The sequence below is a fragment of the Rattus rattus genome, chromosome 9 (genome assembly GCF_011064425.1).
Source record: "Rattus rattus isolate New Zealand chromosome 9, Rrattus_CSIRO_v1, whole genome shotgun sequence".
NCBI classification, from domain to species: domain Eukaryota; kingdom Metazoa; phylum Chordata; class Mammalia; order Rodentia; family Muridae; genus Rattus; species Rattus rattus.
Window position 1 is genome coordinate 54,564,506 of NC_046162.1, and position 16,276 is coordinate 54,580,781.

At 43.7% G+C, this 16,276-nt stretch overlaps 2 protein-coding genes and 1 pseudogene across 2 annotated transcripts; 1 reads left to right on the forward strand and 2 right to left on the reverse strand.

Moving 5' to 3' along the window:
• On the forward strand, nt 1-630 carry LOC116909522 (keratin-associated protein 4-7-like). Its single transcript, XM_032913130.1, has 2 exons — nt 1-334; nt 425-630. Exons 1-2 carry the CDS (start codon nt 1-3, stop codon nt 628-630), a joined length of 540 nt encoding a protein of 179 aa, XP_032769021.1.
• A 7,313-nt stretch (nt 631-7,943) lies between these two features.
• On the reverse strand, nt 7,944-8,577 carry LOC116908826 (keratin-associated protein 4-2-like). Its single transcript, XM_032912246.1, is given in 3 exon segments — nt 7,944-8,088; nt 8,134-8,462; nt 8,464-8,577. Coding segments are annotated over 3 exon segments (588 nt in total).
• Nucleotides 8,578-13,753: 5,176 nt separating this feature from the next.
• Nucleotides 13,754-14,399, reverse strand: LOC116908825 (annotated as a pseudogene).
• Between the last annotated feature and the right edge of the window lie 1,877 nt (nt 14,400-16,276).

The following is a 16,276-nucleotide window of genomic DNA, read 5'->3' on the forward strand; positions in this document are numbered from 1 at the left end:
ATGGTCAACTCCTGTTGTGGCTCTGTCTGCTCTGAGGAGGGCTGTGGCCAAGGCTGCTGCCAGCCCAGCTGCTGCCAGCCCAGCTGCTGCCAGCCCAGCTGCTGCCAGACTACCTGCTGCAGGACCACCTGCTGTCGCCCCAGCTGCTGTGTGTCCAGCTGCTGCAGGCCTCAATGCTGCCAGTCTGTGTGCTGCCAGCCCACCTGTTGCAGGCCCACCTGTTGCCGTCCCAGCTGCTGTCGCCCCAGTTGCTGTGTTTCTAGCTGCTGTCGTCCCAGCTGCTGTGTGTCTAGCTGCTGCAGGCCCTCTTGTTGCACCTCTAGCTGCTGCCGCCCTTGCTGTACCAGTTCCAGCTGTTGTGGATCCAGCTGCTGCCGTCCCAGTTGCTGTATCTCTAGCTGCTGCCGCCCTTCCTGTTGCATTTCTAGCTGCTGCAGGCCTTCTTGCTGCCGCCCCTGCTGTGGTAGTTCCAGCTGTGGATCTAGCTGCTGCCGCCCCAGCTGCTGTGTGTCCAGCTGTTGCAGACCCCAGTGCTGCATCTCCACCTGCTGCCGCCCCACCTGCTGCCAGACCACCTGCTGCAGGACCACCTGCTGCCGCCCAGCATGCTCTAGCGGTTCTTGCTGCTGAGATTTCTCACCCACTCTCCTGTTTCTCATCACTCAGCATTCCTGATACAGACCATGTGTGAATGGAAGCCTAAGAGGCCAGTCAAAGCCTCTCCACATAGTGATTTTTAACCTTCTAACTACATTGTCCCTGTGTCCTTGTCAAATGAACATGAGATGGATTATTTTTTGCTGAAATCTGTAAACAAATCTCATCCCCATAATTTGTTTTCTTTCCCATTTTCAAAAGCAGATTCTCCCTTCCCCATAACTTAAATAAATCTTAGTTTTATTCACATACAAGAATATGTATGTCTCATGTCTCCTTATTTAGCTCTTTTCTAACAGTGCTCAGAGCACAGCAGATGACTTCAGATGTGTCCCACTCTGTTCATCTTCCTAGACAGAAAGATCTCATATGGCAAGCACACACATCTCCCTGGCCACCTCCAGTGAAAGTGGTCTGTAGGGAAGACAGTGAAGCCACTGAGCACAGAGCTCAAACAATGAAATACAGTTGTGATCGAATGCTCTCCCACACTCCCTCCCAAGAAGAAGGGTGCCACTGTGACTGTTCGTGGGTGTTGTGGGAGCTACTTGTCCCCTAGGCTGTTCTGATCACTGTGTTCTCCAATGGCTTCTTCTTTGCCTGGTATGATCTTTCGTGTTTAAATACCCAAGTAACTTCTTCAGGTCCACCACTGCTCTCCACTATGTCTGAGACAGCCTCCAGCCTGAAGCAACTCAAGGATCCCATATTCTTATCCATGTGTCACCCAGCACCCATACTGAGACAGCACAATGGCTGTACAGTGTCAAGGCCTAATCTCAGGATTGCTGCATACTGCTTTGATCTGTCTCATGAGCCCATAGCTGCAGACCAAGATTTGTACAGTCCTGTGACAATAGTCATCTTCAGTCTTTTTGTTGATTTAACAGCCAGAATCTTTGCACTTCATATTTAATAATTCAACAATATAATGTATCTCGTTATGATGCTTTCCTATGTGTAGGAAGTGATTCTATCTCAGGTGTGCTGGCTTACCCTCCCTGACGGTCATCCCCCCTCTGCCTTCCTGATGACCCTAATCCTTTTCCATCTCAGGTTTGCAGTCCTGTGGGGGTAAATTTCACCTGTATGAGACAACATTCCATGATTCCGTTCCTGGGGCTCATTTACCTTGAGAAACATGGTATGCTATGCTTTTACTTCTGCAAATGGCAGGATTTCATTTTTCCTGCTGGATGAATAATTCTCCATTGTCTGCATCTGCAGATACACACTGGGCTTATTTTAGGACTTGCCTATAGAAAGTAGCCCCCCCAAAACACAGCATGCTGGCTTCTCAAGTGTATGCTGCCTTCAGTGCCCTTCTGCACAGACCCAGGAGGAACATAGCTCGATCATCTGGAAGTTCTCCAAGCTTTTAAGAAAACTGAACTGATTTCCATTGGGATCAGTTTACACCCACACTGGCAGGGTATAAGGGTCCTACTCGTTTGCATCCACCCTACCATTTCATTTTGTTTTCACGATGATAGATATAATGACTAGAGTATGGTGGGATTTCAATATAGTATGATTTGCGTTCCCCTGATGGTTTAAGAAATTCAGCCGCCATATATGTGTTTAGTGGCCCTCTATGACTTTTCTCTGTGAAAGTATCTGTTTGTATATTTTCCCCATTTGTTGGTTGGATCTTTTGGCGTTTATATTTTTAGGTCTTGAGGCTGGAGTGATGGCTCAATGGTAAAGAGCACAGGCTGTTCTTCCAGAGGTTGACATGATGCTGCCAAGGTGGAGTGCTGTGTGTGTGTGTGTGTAGGCAAGGTGTGTGTGTGTGTGTGTGTGTGTGTGTGTGTGTGTGTGTGTGAAATATATTTGCATGCACCTGTATCCTCTCTGAAGCAGCTGAATGGGAAGAGCATCAGTGAGGTTCTCTGACCAAGTAGCCAGAAGTCCTTCACTGGTCCTGCCGGTTAATTGGTGAAACAGAGAAGAAGGAAAGGAAAAGAATTAAGATGCTTTATAAAGGCAATTATGTACAAACACATATACATTCATACACACATACATACATGTAGGTTATGCAACTGGCGCCCATTGTAGGTTAGTGGGGTCCTGCGTCAGCTCCCCCACAGGACTCTGCTACTCCGGGAGGCAGGATGTCAGAAGTTTGACTGCACTTACCCTATGCCAAGGCTGGGCTGTGAGAAGCTGCAGGATACTGCTCCAGGGGTGGGAAAGCACTATCTGAGAGTGGAACTCAGCCAGAACTGGTTTAGGGGTCCTCGGGCCTACAAGGAGGCTGGGGCCAGGTTCTTGGGCATCCAGGAACTGCTGTGATGCCATGGAAAAGCTGAGAATGGAGTGGGGCCCCTGTGGGGCTGGATCTAGCCTGGGGCCGAGGGGGAGAAGGGGGTGCTCTGGCTGGTTCCGCGGGGGGCGTCTTTGGCTGGACCTGCAGTGGGCTTGAGCTTGGGGTTAGTGGTGGGTACCACTGGGAACGAGGGAGGCTTTTTTTGGGAGATTAGACAGCGGCTTGTTAGCACAGGCCTTTCTATGGTTCCCTCACATCGGATCCAGATAAAAAGAGGCAGTCCATGGGTCTAAGGCTTTTATCGTCATGGCAGAAGGTGGATGAGTAAAACTGTACCCTACTTCTCAGAGTGGGCCCAAGATTAAATACCTTTGCAGGAGGAATCTGGAAAAAGGTGAGTAAGTCCAGGCCTTTTAGGTACCACATAATAGAGATCTGTCTTGAGCCTACATTCTGTCCTCACATCCTCTACCTGTGAAACGGTTTGGGGCATTGCCCTTACATGACTAATGGTCACAAATCTATGGAGGGCTGCGGGCTAGTGACTGACCTGTTTTCCTGGGACTCAGGTGAAGTACCTACCATCCCTTCCGGTCTCCTGGGTCCAAACCTCCTCAACTTGGATCCAAGGTGTCTTTCACTGCCCCACACATACATTTACATTTTCATTCACATTAACCAATTCACATTTTTGTTGGGCCCAACCACCTGTCATATACACTCCACAAGTATCCATGCATGCTTACATGCATACACGCATACCTACCTATACACATACATACAGACAAATAGACACATACATTTGGATGGATGGATGGGTGGGTGGGTGTGTGGGTGGGTGGATGGATGGGTGGATGGATGGATGGATGGATGGGACAGAGCTGCTCAAACTAAACTAAACCACTCAACCAACAACTTCATTTCTTTTCTCTGGCCCTTTTCATACCTCTTAGACAAAAAGTTCTTTAGAAAATTACCTGAGATAAGATGTTACATAAAATGGGAGTTACAGAAGAATATTGACATTAAATTCAAAGCAGTGTTTCATTTTAACATGCTCATTATAATTCCAAAGCAACAGCTTTTTACATGGTCTTGCCTTATCATAGTGCACACATGTGACTTTATCCTTTGACCTAAAGGTTTTTCCTTGAACACAAATTTGTCCCAAGTCTATTTCTCTTTTTAGTGTAATTATGAAAACTCATTATATTTCTTATTATGGAGCTTTTATTTACTACATGAGGATTTAGCAAATTCTACTCTTGATTCTAACTTTGTAACATCTTTCTAGAAAAGCAACTAAGACCATCTCTTAAAACTTTTTCCCTAAAATTATTTGAATCAAATCAGGAATTTTATAGAATAATTAATTCATGTAAACAGTATTAATTCATGGAAGTTCATCTTTCTGTTGATCTTCAGGAAATCTGATCAATAGGTTGGGCTAACGCCCAGAAATTATTACATTAATTTAATGACGGAAAAGGCATATCCTGTGTAAGAAGCAATCCTGAGATGAAGTCTCTTTGGAGCCATTGAGCTCCCTCATTGCAGACCATGCGAAAATGCAGCCTTCAGGAAGCCCACCTACTACCCTTAACCTATCCTAGGTGGCCGTGTGTGTGTGTGTGTGTGTGTGTGTGTGTGTGTGTGTGTGTGTGTGTGAATAAGTGGTCTTTTAAGCCTGCAAGGTCATCCCGTTTCAACTGATGGTCCAGAGATTAGAGAAATAAATCAAAAGTAGAGTACAAAATAAGGGTCATATTCTTCCAATCGAATAATGCATATCAACATATTTCCTTACTCATTTATTATTAAACTCTCTTAAAATATAAATTTTCATGTATATCCCTGTTAAAACCCAGAGCCTATATTTCTGCCCATGCCAATTTCAGCTGCCTATTTTGACTTCTGATCAATCCCAAAAATCTCTTAATTGTCCCCACACAACCCCATGGGTTACAGTGCCCCACACTGACCTGCATTAACTTTGATAGTTACATGGTTCACCTGAGCTGTCTGTGATCTTATCCCTTTCTTATCCCTTTATTCCTGGAGCGCTACAGTCTACTGTGATATTTGCCACCAAGGCTCCAGCTCTGGTGACTTGACTCTGCTTCGTTTCTCTGTGATGCTCTTCAACCCCACTGCCTGCTTTTTCCATAGGACCTTGGTTTACAGAGTCTCCATGCCACTGAGGAAAGAGCCCGTTGAGTCTTGGGAGCTTATGAAGATATCTATTCCAACGTATCTGTTTCTCTATAGATTTTGATTCCTTTCTTCTCTTTCTATGAGTTGTATGGGACCAGATAAATACAGATTAGTAATCTACATCTCTTCTATTTCCTTAAAATGTCACAATTAAAAAAAAATGACACATACTCATTATTTTAGAATTCCTGTACCTCACCAGTAAGGTGCAGCCAGGTTTCCTAGCATGCTCCAAGGTCTCACGGAAGATGTCAGTTGGCACTGGGGTCACATGTGAGGAGACAACCTGAAAGTGAGTACGTATGCCATCACTTATGCTGTGGCTGAGAGTGCTCAGTCCTTCAAAGCAGCTGAAACCCAAGGGAACCAGTCCTTGCCAGGTGCTGAGCCAAGGCTGGTATCTGGTGGGTTATTGTTTGTTTGCTCATTTTGGCACAGGAATCTCTCCCACTTAGTATGGGCTCATCAAAAGCCAACGATAGCAGAAAAACCTGGAGGACAGAGGTGGCTGCCAATGGGAGAGCCCCAGTCTCCTGTCAATTCATCAATGAATGCTGCCATTTGCTGTTGGTTGGAAGAAAGTGGCTTGAGGATGAGGCATTACATGCATCATGAAATACTAGAAAAATGATAATCATTGGTGGCCAATTTCATGGTTGCATGCTCAAGCTAGCGCACAGTGTCATATCTTTAAAATTATCTTTATATAATACCCATAAACTTACTGTATAATTAAACCATGTTTGTTGTATGGGTGGGGAGTTGGGAGGAGCTGGGGGAATAGAAACCACAATCAAAATATATTGAATAAAAAAACTCAAACAAAATTCCTGCTTCAGATGCTGCTTTTATTGACTCTTAGTACAATCCCCTGTAGAAGTCTGGGTGCTACCCTCTTAATCTGATTTCTTAGAGCTTGTCAACGGAAGTAGTAAACAGTGACCCAGGACATCCTGTAGCCTGCGACATTGAGTTGCTTGCTTTCAGTATTCCTCCTCTGACAACTTAGATACAAACTTCCTTAAACACAGAATTTGTAGCCATTTCCCCAACAGCTGGACATAGGTTAAGAAACTGCTGACAGCAGAACAGAAAACAGAAATCCAAACCAAATCAAAAACAAAAACAAAACAAAAAACAAACAAAACAAAAACAAAAAAAACCCAAAGTATTTTTTGAAGTCATGACAGCTTTGTCTATTGCTGACATTTTGTGCTCTTTCTTTCTTTCTACATTTCTTTTTTCTTTCTTTTTTAAACAAACACCTAATTCATCGAATTATATAGAAATCCATAGAATTGTAGGTGGGATTTGGAATTTTATTTGGAAAGGAAGACTTGGAGGGTTTTGGTAATGGGATTGATTTACTGTTTTCGTTCTTATTGATAAATTGGTTGTCTGAGGCAGCACACTCTGCCTCTACTTGGCCTGTAGAGGCATAGTAACCATAGCAGACAGTGCAACATAAGCAAAGATAAGTATATAGATTTATGATGTGTAACAGTGGAAAGGAAATAAACCCACATCTTCTGAGTTTTAATAAGGTTGCTATGAACAGATTTGGGAGAAGGCCGCTTTAACAACTTGCATTAAGAAAACAGGATACCCACATGTAGAAGACTGAAACGGGTACCTTTCCTTTCCCCCTAGACAAAAGCTCACTCAAGGTGAATAAAATGCTTCACCTCAGAATTTGAAAAGTTGAAACCACAAGAGAAAAATATAAGAAGAAAACATCAGGATGATGTTAAGAATTGACAAATAGGGTCTTATCACAAAAGAAACAACTAAATAAAGAGAGAGGCTGGAGAAAAAAATCTTCAGCAGTTCTTTATTGCCTGGAAAAATCAATATCCAGCATACATTTTAAAACTCAAAATATTAAAAAGAGTTAAAAATTAATAGAATCAATAAATAGGCAATGTTCAGGAGGTTTACACTTCAGTGAAGCAAAAGTCAAGGCTTGATCCTGAGCCCATGGACCTCACTGTATTATGATAGACTTCTGTGGGAGGGAAGGGGCATTGGAGCTGGGAGCATGGGTGTTAGGCTGCTTGTCCTTGGGGACCTGCCCCTGTACATGGAGTTGAGACAAGGAGCTTAAAGTGACCTCAGGAAGCACTGAGGTGAACTTAGGGAATGATATGAATCAACAGGACTGGTGTGAGCAGAACACCCAGGGAAAGCTGTGAGGTGCATGGTCACTTGACTGAGTGAGTAAGGGCTTATGCTCACCCAACCCCAACACTGCAAGAACTCAGTGCCAAGGATCTTCAGTCTCCTACCTGCTGCTGCCTCTTTGACCAGAGAAAGTTTTCAGCACAGAGGACCGTGCCTTTACTCTATGAGAGCATCTTTCTGTATAGGAGGAGCTGTGCCATGAGGAAAGTGTTGGCACACCTGAGTTCATGTGTTGTCTTTGTACTTAGAAATCAGCTTCTGAACTTGGTAGGTGAGGAAAACAATCAAAGAGGACAAATAATGAGACATGACATATATTTGTGTGCTTGCAAAACTCAAATTTATTTAATATATAAGGGAATGTCCATTTTTAGGAATATGGTAAAGATCAAATTTCCATTGGAATAATGTCAGACTTTATAGATTTAAGAGAAAATTTAAACTTGTTGTTTTTTAGAGACAGATAATAAACAGGCAGGAATAGGGACAGTATATTTAAAGGCCAAAATCATTATCAGTTGGAATAGTGCCTTTGATTAACATCTTGGGGTACAGTTCACTCATGGTCTACATCACAAATGAAGGGTGAAGAACAATGGTAGACTGTGAGTGACAGTGCTCAGCAGCAAGAAACACTGGAGCATGCTGGGCGGCAACAAGTGGTTCTGCAGCAGGTGGTCTGGCAGCAGGTGGGGCGGCAACAGCTAGAGATGCAGCACTGAGGTCTACAACAGCTGGACACACAGCAGCTGGGGCGGCAGCAGCTGGAAATGCAGCAGCTGGGGCGGCAACAAGTGGGCTGGCAACACACAGACTGGCAGCACTGGGGCCTGCAGCAGCTGGAAACACAGCAGCTGGGGCGACAGCAAGAAGGCCTGCAGCAGCTGGAAATGCAACAAGTGGGGCGGCAGCAACTGGATCCACAACAGCTAGAACTAGCACAGCAGGGGCGGCAGCAACTGGAGATGCAGCAAGAGGGCCTGCAGCAACTGGACACACAGCAGCTAGGGCGGCAGCAGGAAGGCCTGCAGCAGCTAGAAATGCAGCAGCTGGGGCGGCAGCAGGTAGGCTGGCAGCACACAGACTGGCAGCACTGGGGCCTGCAGCAGCTGGACACACAGCAGCTGGGGCGACAGCAGGCTAGGGCGGCAGCAGGTGGTCCTACAGCAGGTGGTCTGGCAGCAGCTGGGCTGGCAGCAGCCTTGGCCACAGCCCTCCTCAGAGCAGACAGAGCCACAACAGGAGCTGACCATGGTGTTGGAGATGGAGGTTCTGGATGGGTTTACAAGAAGGTGGGTTGGAAGGTTTGGAAGTGGGAGTCCCTCTGCCCACATCCCCTTTTATACCCTGCTGAGGGGCTGCTGTCCTCACATGCCACATTCTTTCCCTGTTATTGTTTGTGTTGATAAATAGGTGATTATCCCATTAGGCATGTTTCTATTCCTGGGTAAATTATCAAGGCTAATGGGGAAAAGTTCCCTTTTCCCCTTGTCTTGGGGCTCATTCTGAGTTCTTGATGAACCATCTGTTCAGTGTCTTATGGACACTTCCTTCTAGAAAACTTCTCACAAGGCACTATGTGTCTTGTCATTCTGTCCTTCTGTCTCATGCTACATGGCACAACTGTCCACTCCTAGGTAATTATGATTCCAACAGCTCTTGTCTCATGACCGAGGAGGATGAAGCTGCATTAATTTGATGGCTCATCATAATGACTCAGATGGGTTGAGGTTAGACCTCAGACATCTCCCCATGTAGACTATGATCCAGTTTCCAGATTTTATTTTTAAACTGGAAATGGAATAATCCACAGATAATAAAATGTTGACTTCTCTTCTTTCCTACTTTCTTCTTTCTTTCTCTCTTTTTTTCTTTTTTTCTTTCCTTCTTCTTCTTCTTCTTCTTCTTCTTCCTCCTCTTCCTCCTCCTCCTCCTTCTTCTCCTTCTTCTTCTTCTTCTTCTTGCCAAAAGAGTTTGACTATAGAGCAGAGTTTTACCATAAAATGAGATGAGTGTTCCTAAGTTGTGCCCTTCAGCCTTATTCATTGTCATCTGTCTTCTGGCTTTATCTGATCTTGGCAACCATATCATTTCTGTTTCAAAACATCAGAACCCCTATTAGACAATATTTCATTGTCTCTTGCTCTGGCTCCATGGCTGCAACCTGTATGCCGTGACCCCTTTGGAGGTTGCCTTTTACAGGGGTTGCCTAAGACTATCAGAAAACACAAATATACACATTACTATTCATAACCATAGAACACTACAGTTATGAAGTAGCAATGAAAATAACTTTATGGTTGGGCATCATCACAACATGCAGAACTCTATGGAAGTATCGCAGCATTAGAAGGTTGGGAGCCAATGGTCTAGCTTGCCCCCAGGCTTCCTATGTTTGTCCAGGCCCTAGGTCTTGTAGACACACAGGCCTCTTCCTGCTCCATGGTTTAAGTGGTGGACTGGACTACTCCCTTAAGGTTTTCCTTTAAGAATGGTGTAACAAAAAATTGATTGGTGTTTAGTTAAGAAGATGTTAGCTTGCATCTGTTCATACTGTGGTCAGAATAGACTTCAAGGGTGCAAAATCCTCATTCCACTGGCTAGGGGATTAGAGTTTCTGATAAGGAGATGCTCTGCCTCCTCTTGTTGCCTTAGGCTGAAGAAACAAAGACTGGCTGGTAACGATGTCATCATTGGGATCATTTAAAGACAAATCTCACCACAGGACTTTCATCTCATTGGCTTGCTAAGCAAACTTTCGATTGTCATACTTTTTTCTGGTGTGCTAAAAAAGGTGAAAGGTTTAAACATTCCGGTGTCCATGGTAGTAAAATGTTTGCTAGATTTGCCGCATTAAAGCAACCAAGTAAACAAATAAAGACACAATTGGTTATTAGAGGAGAGTTTTCTCTCTAGATTCAGGGAAATTAAGGACTCTTCTTGCAGTGTGGGCTATAGCTCAGTCGTTGAACACTTGTCTAGCACGTGAAAGGGCCTGTGGTCAAGCCCAACACTGAAAATTACATTTAAGAATAAAGTCAGGTACATTCTCAACAGCCAAAACAGTGAAGCACATTTTCCTTGCAATTTATAACCACTATCAGCTACTAAACTAGTTGGGCACAAGATTGAGTCATTTGGGAAGTGTCAAACATTGCCTTTGCCCAACTCTTTGCTAAGATAATTGTTTACATGATAGGTCTATAGTGGGCCCTGTGTGTCGAAAGTTTATGAACTTCCTCAGTCTATTCCAGTGCCCAACAAAACTTGAAATCCCTCTCCTTAAATCTTCCACCTCACGTAGCTGTTTGTGTTCAGAAGGGAGCTTGTCCAAGCAGTTACATTTTGCTCAGTGGCATCTAAACTGCAGAGGAAATTTCCCTGAATTGGAAGCAATGAGCTCTAAGCATTGCACACTAACAGACCCACAGCATTGACTGACAGTTGAACTGAAGCCCAGGGAGACATTGCTATAGTGGCACCCTGAGTTATTAGAGAGGAAGCCCTACCCAGGCAGACATCACTGTACATACCCTGCACTAAACCTTACTGGTGATCTAGTGAACGGAATGGGTGATTGATGGCACCGTCATGTACCCGGACCATGGAATATCAAACAGGGCAGGACTTGCATTCTGTAGGTGGGGTTTAATGTCTTGAGTAATTTCTCTCCCTTTAAGCTTTTCTCTTTTAAACTGTCCTAATGAAGACAGTTAAATCTCACCAGTGCATGGACTGAAGACAACTGTATTTGGCATCTAGAAGCTAGGTGGTATCTTCTCGAAACCTTGCACAGGCTGAGATTATACATGTTGAGTACCGTGTTAGTCTATACAACCGTTTTTTCCACAAGTGCTTGGTATGAATCTTGTCTGTAGCTAAAATGGATAATTAGGTGAGTAGCAGTGTCTTGTTTATAACCTCATGATGTCTACAGAGAAGACAATAAGTGTGTTTAGTGGAAAGTCACATATGTCCAATGCAATTAAATTTCTTGTAATTAAAAATCCAAACAGGTTGAGTAGAGAACCAGAAGATGCATGCAATCAATGAAAGACATATCATGACTGAAAAGCAAAACTCTGTATGATTTGTAAGACATGACTCCACTTCTCCTGGAATGTAGAAGATATCACTGGTCTGTCCATTTCTTTGCAACCAAAATTTTGTACCTTAATTTTGTATGAAAACAGTCATATATTTTTATTACAAAAATGAAGCTCCATTAAGTACTAATGAATATATAGTGAATGAATGAATGTGCAATGAACAACTGAACATATTCAATGAGTGGATATAATATATATACATATATGTATATATACATATATACATACATATGTCTTTAAAGTAAATGATAGATGTATTAGAAAGAATAGAACTGCACCCAATCATTGATTGATTTCTCTTTGCTCTTAAAATATTTTCACTGCTTAATCTAATCTTGCTGTTTAAACCCAGTTAAAGATTTCAGTTCATCTGTTTGGAAATAATCTTTATTATTATAAAAACATGCATATACTAGAAATGAATGCGTCCATTTGCACAATAGTTCTTAAGGAAGTGTAGCCTAAGGCCAAGTCAGAGGAGGCATTTCACCTTCAAGAATGGCTGTATATGTCTTGACTACATCCTTAACCACACAACCACGAGAAATCACTGCCTCAATGCCTCAGGAATCTAGCTGGTCTGTCTGTCTGTCTGTCTTTCTTCCTATCTTCCTTCCTTCTTTCCTTTCTTCCTTCCTTTCCTTCCTTCCTTCCTTCCTTTCTGTTTTTCTTTCTGGGGGGGATTTGTTACTGGAATTTTTAAAATCTTTTTCTCTCATACAATACATCCCAACCGCATCCTCCCCTCCAACTCCCCTCAGTGTCCCCACCTCCTCTCCTCTCCCCCAGATCCACTCTTCCTCAGTTTCCCTTCAGAAAAGAGCATGTCTCCCAAGGATATCAACCGAACATGATACAACACAATACAGTAAGACTGGGAACAAACCAATTTGTGTTAAGGCTGGATGAGGCAAAGGGAGTAGGAGGAAAAAGGCCCTAAAATAGTCAAAAGAATCAAAGACACCCCACTGCCATTGTTAGAAGTCACACAAAACCCCCAAGCTAAATAACCACAATATATAAGCATAGAACCTAGCAAGACCCATTAAGGCTCCATGATTGCTCTGTCAGTCTCTGTGGCCTCTACGCCCTGCTTAGTTCCCCTGGAGTCCCTGATTCCTCTGGCTCCTAAAATCCTTCTGCCCCCTCTTCTTCAGGGTTCCCTGATATCACCAAACACTCAGCTGTTGGTCTCTTAGTCCTCTAATAGATACCTATAAACAGAGTAGTTTAGTTTTACAGAAATTTTGTGAATATTGCACAGAATATTACTATTTTACTCCCCCACTTTGCTCAATATTATATTCACCTGGGGGCAGAGTGCCCCTAATGTGGCCCTCAGTTCTCTCCACCTGCTCTTTCATAGGATGTGGATGACTTCCACTTGGGAGCCAGTTACTTCTAGCCAACAACACAAGGCTACAATCAAGGAGAAAGTGACAAAACTCTGACTTTCCTCTTGGTGACCAACCCTTTGCCTATTCTCCCTGTCACAAGCTCTGAGAAATCCAGCTGCTGTGCAGGAGACAAGAGGCTCTCACCCCAGTGCTTTCAAGGAGGCAAATGTTCTCAGCAACCACAGAAGTGAAGATGGAAGTGGACTCTCCCAGGTTGGCCATAGCATGAGGCCCCAGTGCCAGATGACACCTTTGCTGAAGCTATGTGATACACAAGGACACAGACACTGCAGCCTGTCTGTTCCTGATTCCACAGAAAAAGATAACACATGCTTTAATTTATTAAATACAAATCATTTTTATATTTATAAAATTAAATTTATAAAATAAATGTGGTGTTTTGGCTGCTACGTGTTCAGAGGGTGTAGCCTAACTATTGATTTTTTAACTCTAGATTTATTCGGTCTCTCATCACCCACAAATGGGGAACAAAGAACTGAAAGGTGCAGAAAAGTAGCTGTGCTAGAATAGTCCTCATATGAGGTCTAAAAACCCAGTGGGATAACTATTCCCTGTGTGACCCAATAAACTCTCAGCTTATGAAGACATTAAAGGGCAATTGAGGACAATTTCAGCAAGAAAAATCAGGAGACACAATGACATTTTACTTATGTACTTTTAAACTTTTATTATTAGGAAACTTGTTTTCTTAATATAGCACAGAACAAATTATTGTAACATTTAGAAATGTGTGTTCATTTTAGACAGATACTGAACAGGCTGGAGTGTGGCAATATATTTGTTGTCCGAATCAATCTCAGTTGTCATCAGTGGCTTTACGATGGGACTCTTGGGACTCAGTACACACATGGTCTACATCAAGGACTATGTGTGATGAAGAACAGGGGACTGGGTGAGAGTGCTCAGCAGCAAGAACCACTAGAACATGTTGGGCGGCAGCAGGTGGTCCTGCAGCAGGTGGTCTGGCAACAGATGGGGTGACAACAGCTGGAGATGCAGCACTGGGGTCTGCAACAGGACACACAGCAGCTGGGGCGGCAGCAGCTAGAAATGCAGCAGCTGGGTCTGCAGCAGCTGGATCCACAACAGCTGGAACTCCCACAGCAGGGGCGGCAGCAACTGGAGATGCAGCAAGAGGGCCTGCAGCAGCTGGACACACAGCAGCTAGGGCGGCAGCAGGAAGGCCTGCAGCAGCTAGAAATGCAGCAGCTGGGGCGGCAGCAGGTAGGCTGGCAGCACACAGACTGGCAGCACTGGGGCCTGCAGCAGCTGGACACACAGCAGCTAGGGCAGCAGCAGGAAGGCCTGCAGCAGCTAGAAATGCAGCAGCTGGGGCGGCAGCAGGCTGGACACACAGCAGCACTGGGGGCAGCAGCTGGACACACAGCAGATGGGACGGCAGCAGCTGGGCCTACAGCAACTGGACACACAGCAGCTAGGGCAGCAGCAGGTGGTCCTACAGCAGGTGGTCTGGCAGCAGCTGGGCTGGCAGCAGCCTTGGCCACAGCCCTCCTCAGAGCAGACAGAGCCACAACAGGAACTGACCATGGTGTTGGAGGTGAAGGTTCTGGATGACTTAACAGGAAGGTGGGTTGGAAGGTTTGGAAGTGGGAGTCTCCCTACCCACATCCCCTTTTATACCCTGCTGAGGGGCTGCTGTCCTCACATGTAGCATCCTTGTTATTGTTTGTGTTAATAATTAGGTGATTATCACACTAGAGTCTTTTCCTGGTTAAATTTTTAAGGTGGATGAAACACAAGAGCTCCTTTTCCTGGTGTGTTCATTGTCCACTTTTGCTGAGCCATCAGTTAAGTGTCTTTCCTGTTTTAGTTTCTTCAGGAGAGCTGTTTCCTGGTATCTCTGTGTGTCTCTCTGTCTCTCTGTCTCTCTCTCTCTCTCTCTGTCTCTCTCTCTCTCTCTCTCTCTCTATATATATATATATATATATATAGATATAGATATGCACCATGAAAGGTTAATTATATAGACTTCTATATAAATTTAAGGAGATTTAGAAAGACATTTCTGCACTCAAAAAAAAAAAACAAGAAAAGCTGAGTATGTTACTTTTTAAGATCTACATTTTTATCTCTTCTGGGGAGGGGGTAATTCATTCTCAGATTTTTTAAGATCTATGTTTATTCATCGGGGTTGTGAGGGTGTACATATGTGTAAGTGTGTGCGGGTGTATGTAGGTGTCTGTAAAGATAGTAGAGGACATGAGAGCTGGAGTGAAAGGCGAGTGGTGAGTGCTCTGACATGGCTAACCTTTGAACCAAACTCTGGTTCTCTGTAACCACAGCAACTGCTGGGCCATCTCTCCAGTCCCCCAAAACAAGATATATTCTTGTCATAGTCTACAGATAGATAATACCAGTTCCTGAGTCAGAAGTTCCCATGGTTGGCTGTATGGTAGAACCACCCTGAAGACTGCTGCAAACTAGCCAATTCTTGGCTTCTGCTCAGAACTAACCTTATTTAATTAGTCCAGAGTAAAGCCTCGGAAGATTCTGGACCTTTTTCACGTCTGTTAAAGGATTTTAAAGTTTGAGGCCCAACCCTTTTAGTTGTCCATATTACATGCACGTGTGTCCATTTCAACTACGATCATAGATTGTAAATTAATGAAATTTTAATTCATTGATGTGACTAATAGAGAAATTTTGAAGTACAAACAATGAGCTTTAAGCATCTAAAGCACTCTTTACTGTTGTAAACTACTCTATTTCCAACAGTGACAGACTCACCTGGGTAAGAATAACTGCTCGAACTTAAAGAAGAAACACAGTAAGAAATTACTGGGTACAGACTCTGACACTGAGTGACATTACAAAGGAAACTCAGAAGTGGAGAAGTCATCATTCCACATACTGGATAAGTTCTACCCGTAATCTGTTTAAAGAATTGATCTTTGACATCTGGACCACATTTACAAATTCCTCTTTTGTCACCCAGAGTAGAAGGTGGTGAAAAATTTTGTCATGTTATAGAATTTTCTTTCCCTTAAAGCTATTTGTTTTTCTATCTTTTCATGGTGACATAAAGAACTCAAAGACTACGGAAAGGGGAATGGGAATGGTTGACATTTGCAAGGGCCATCCAGGAACAGGATCAATGCAATTGAAAATGCAAGTAATTGGGGGTTGGGGATTTAGCTCAGTGGTAGAGCGCTTGCCTAGGAAGCACAAGGCCCTGGGTTCGGTCCCCAGCTCCGGAAAAAAAAAGAAAATGCAAGTAATTGGATGCCTGGTAACAACAGGTACTTTAAATGCATGGTAAGCAAACCAAACTTTCCCAGTCAGGTAACGCTTTTGCTACGTAAACGCACAGTCCATTCTCTTTCATTAATATCTGCTATGTATTCTGGATGTAGCTAAAATACACTGCAAGTAGGTGGGTTTCCTTTTTCCTCATGAAAATATCT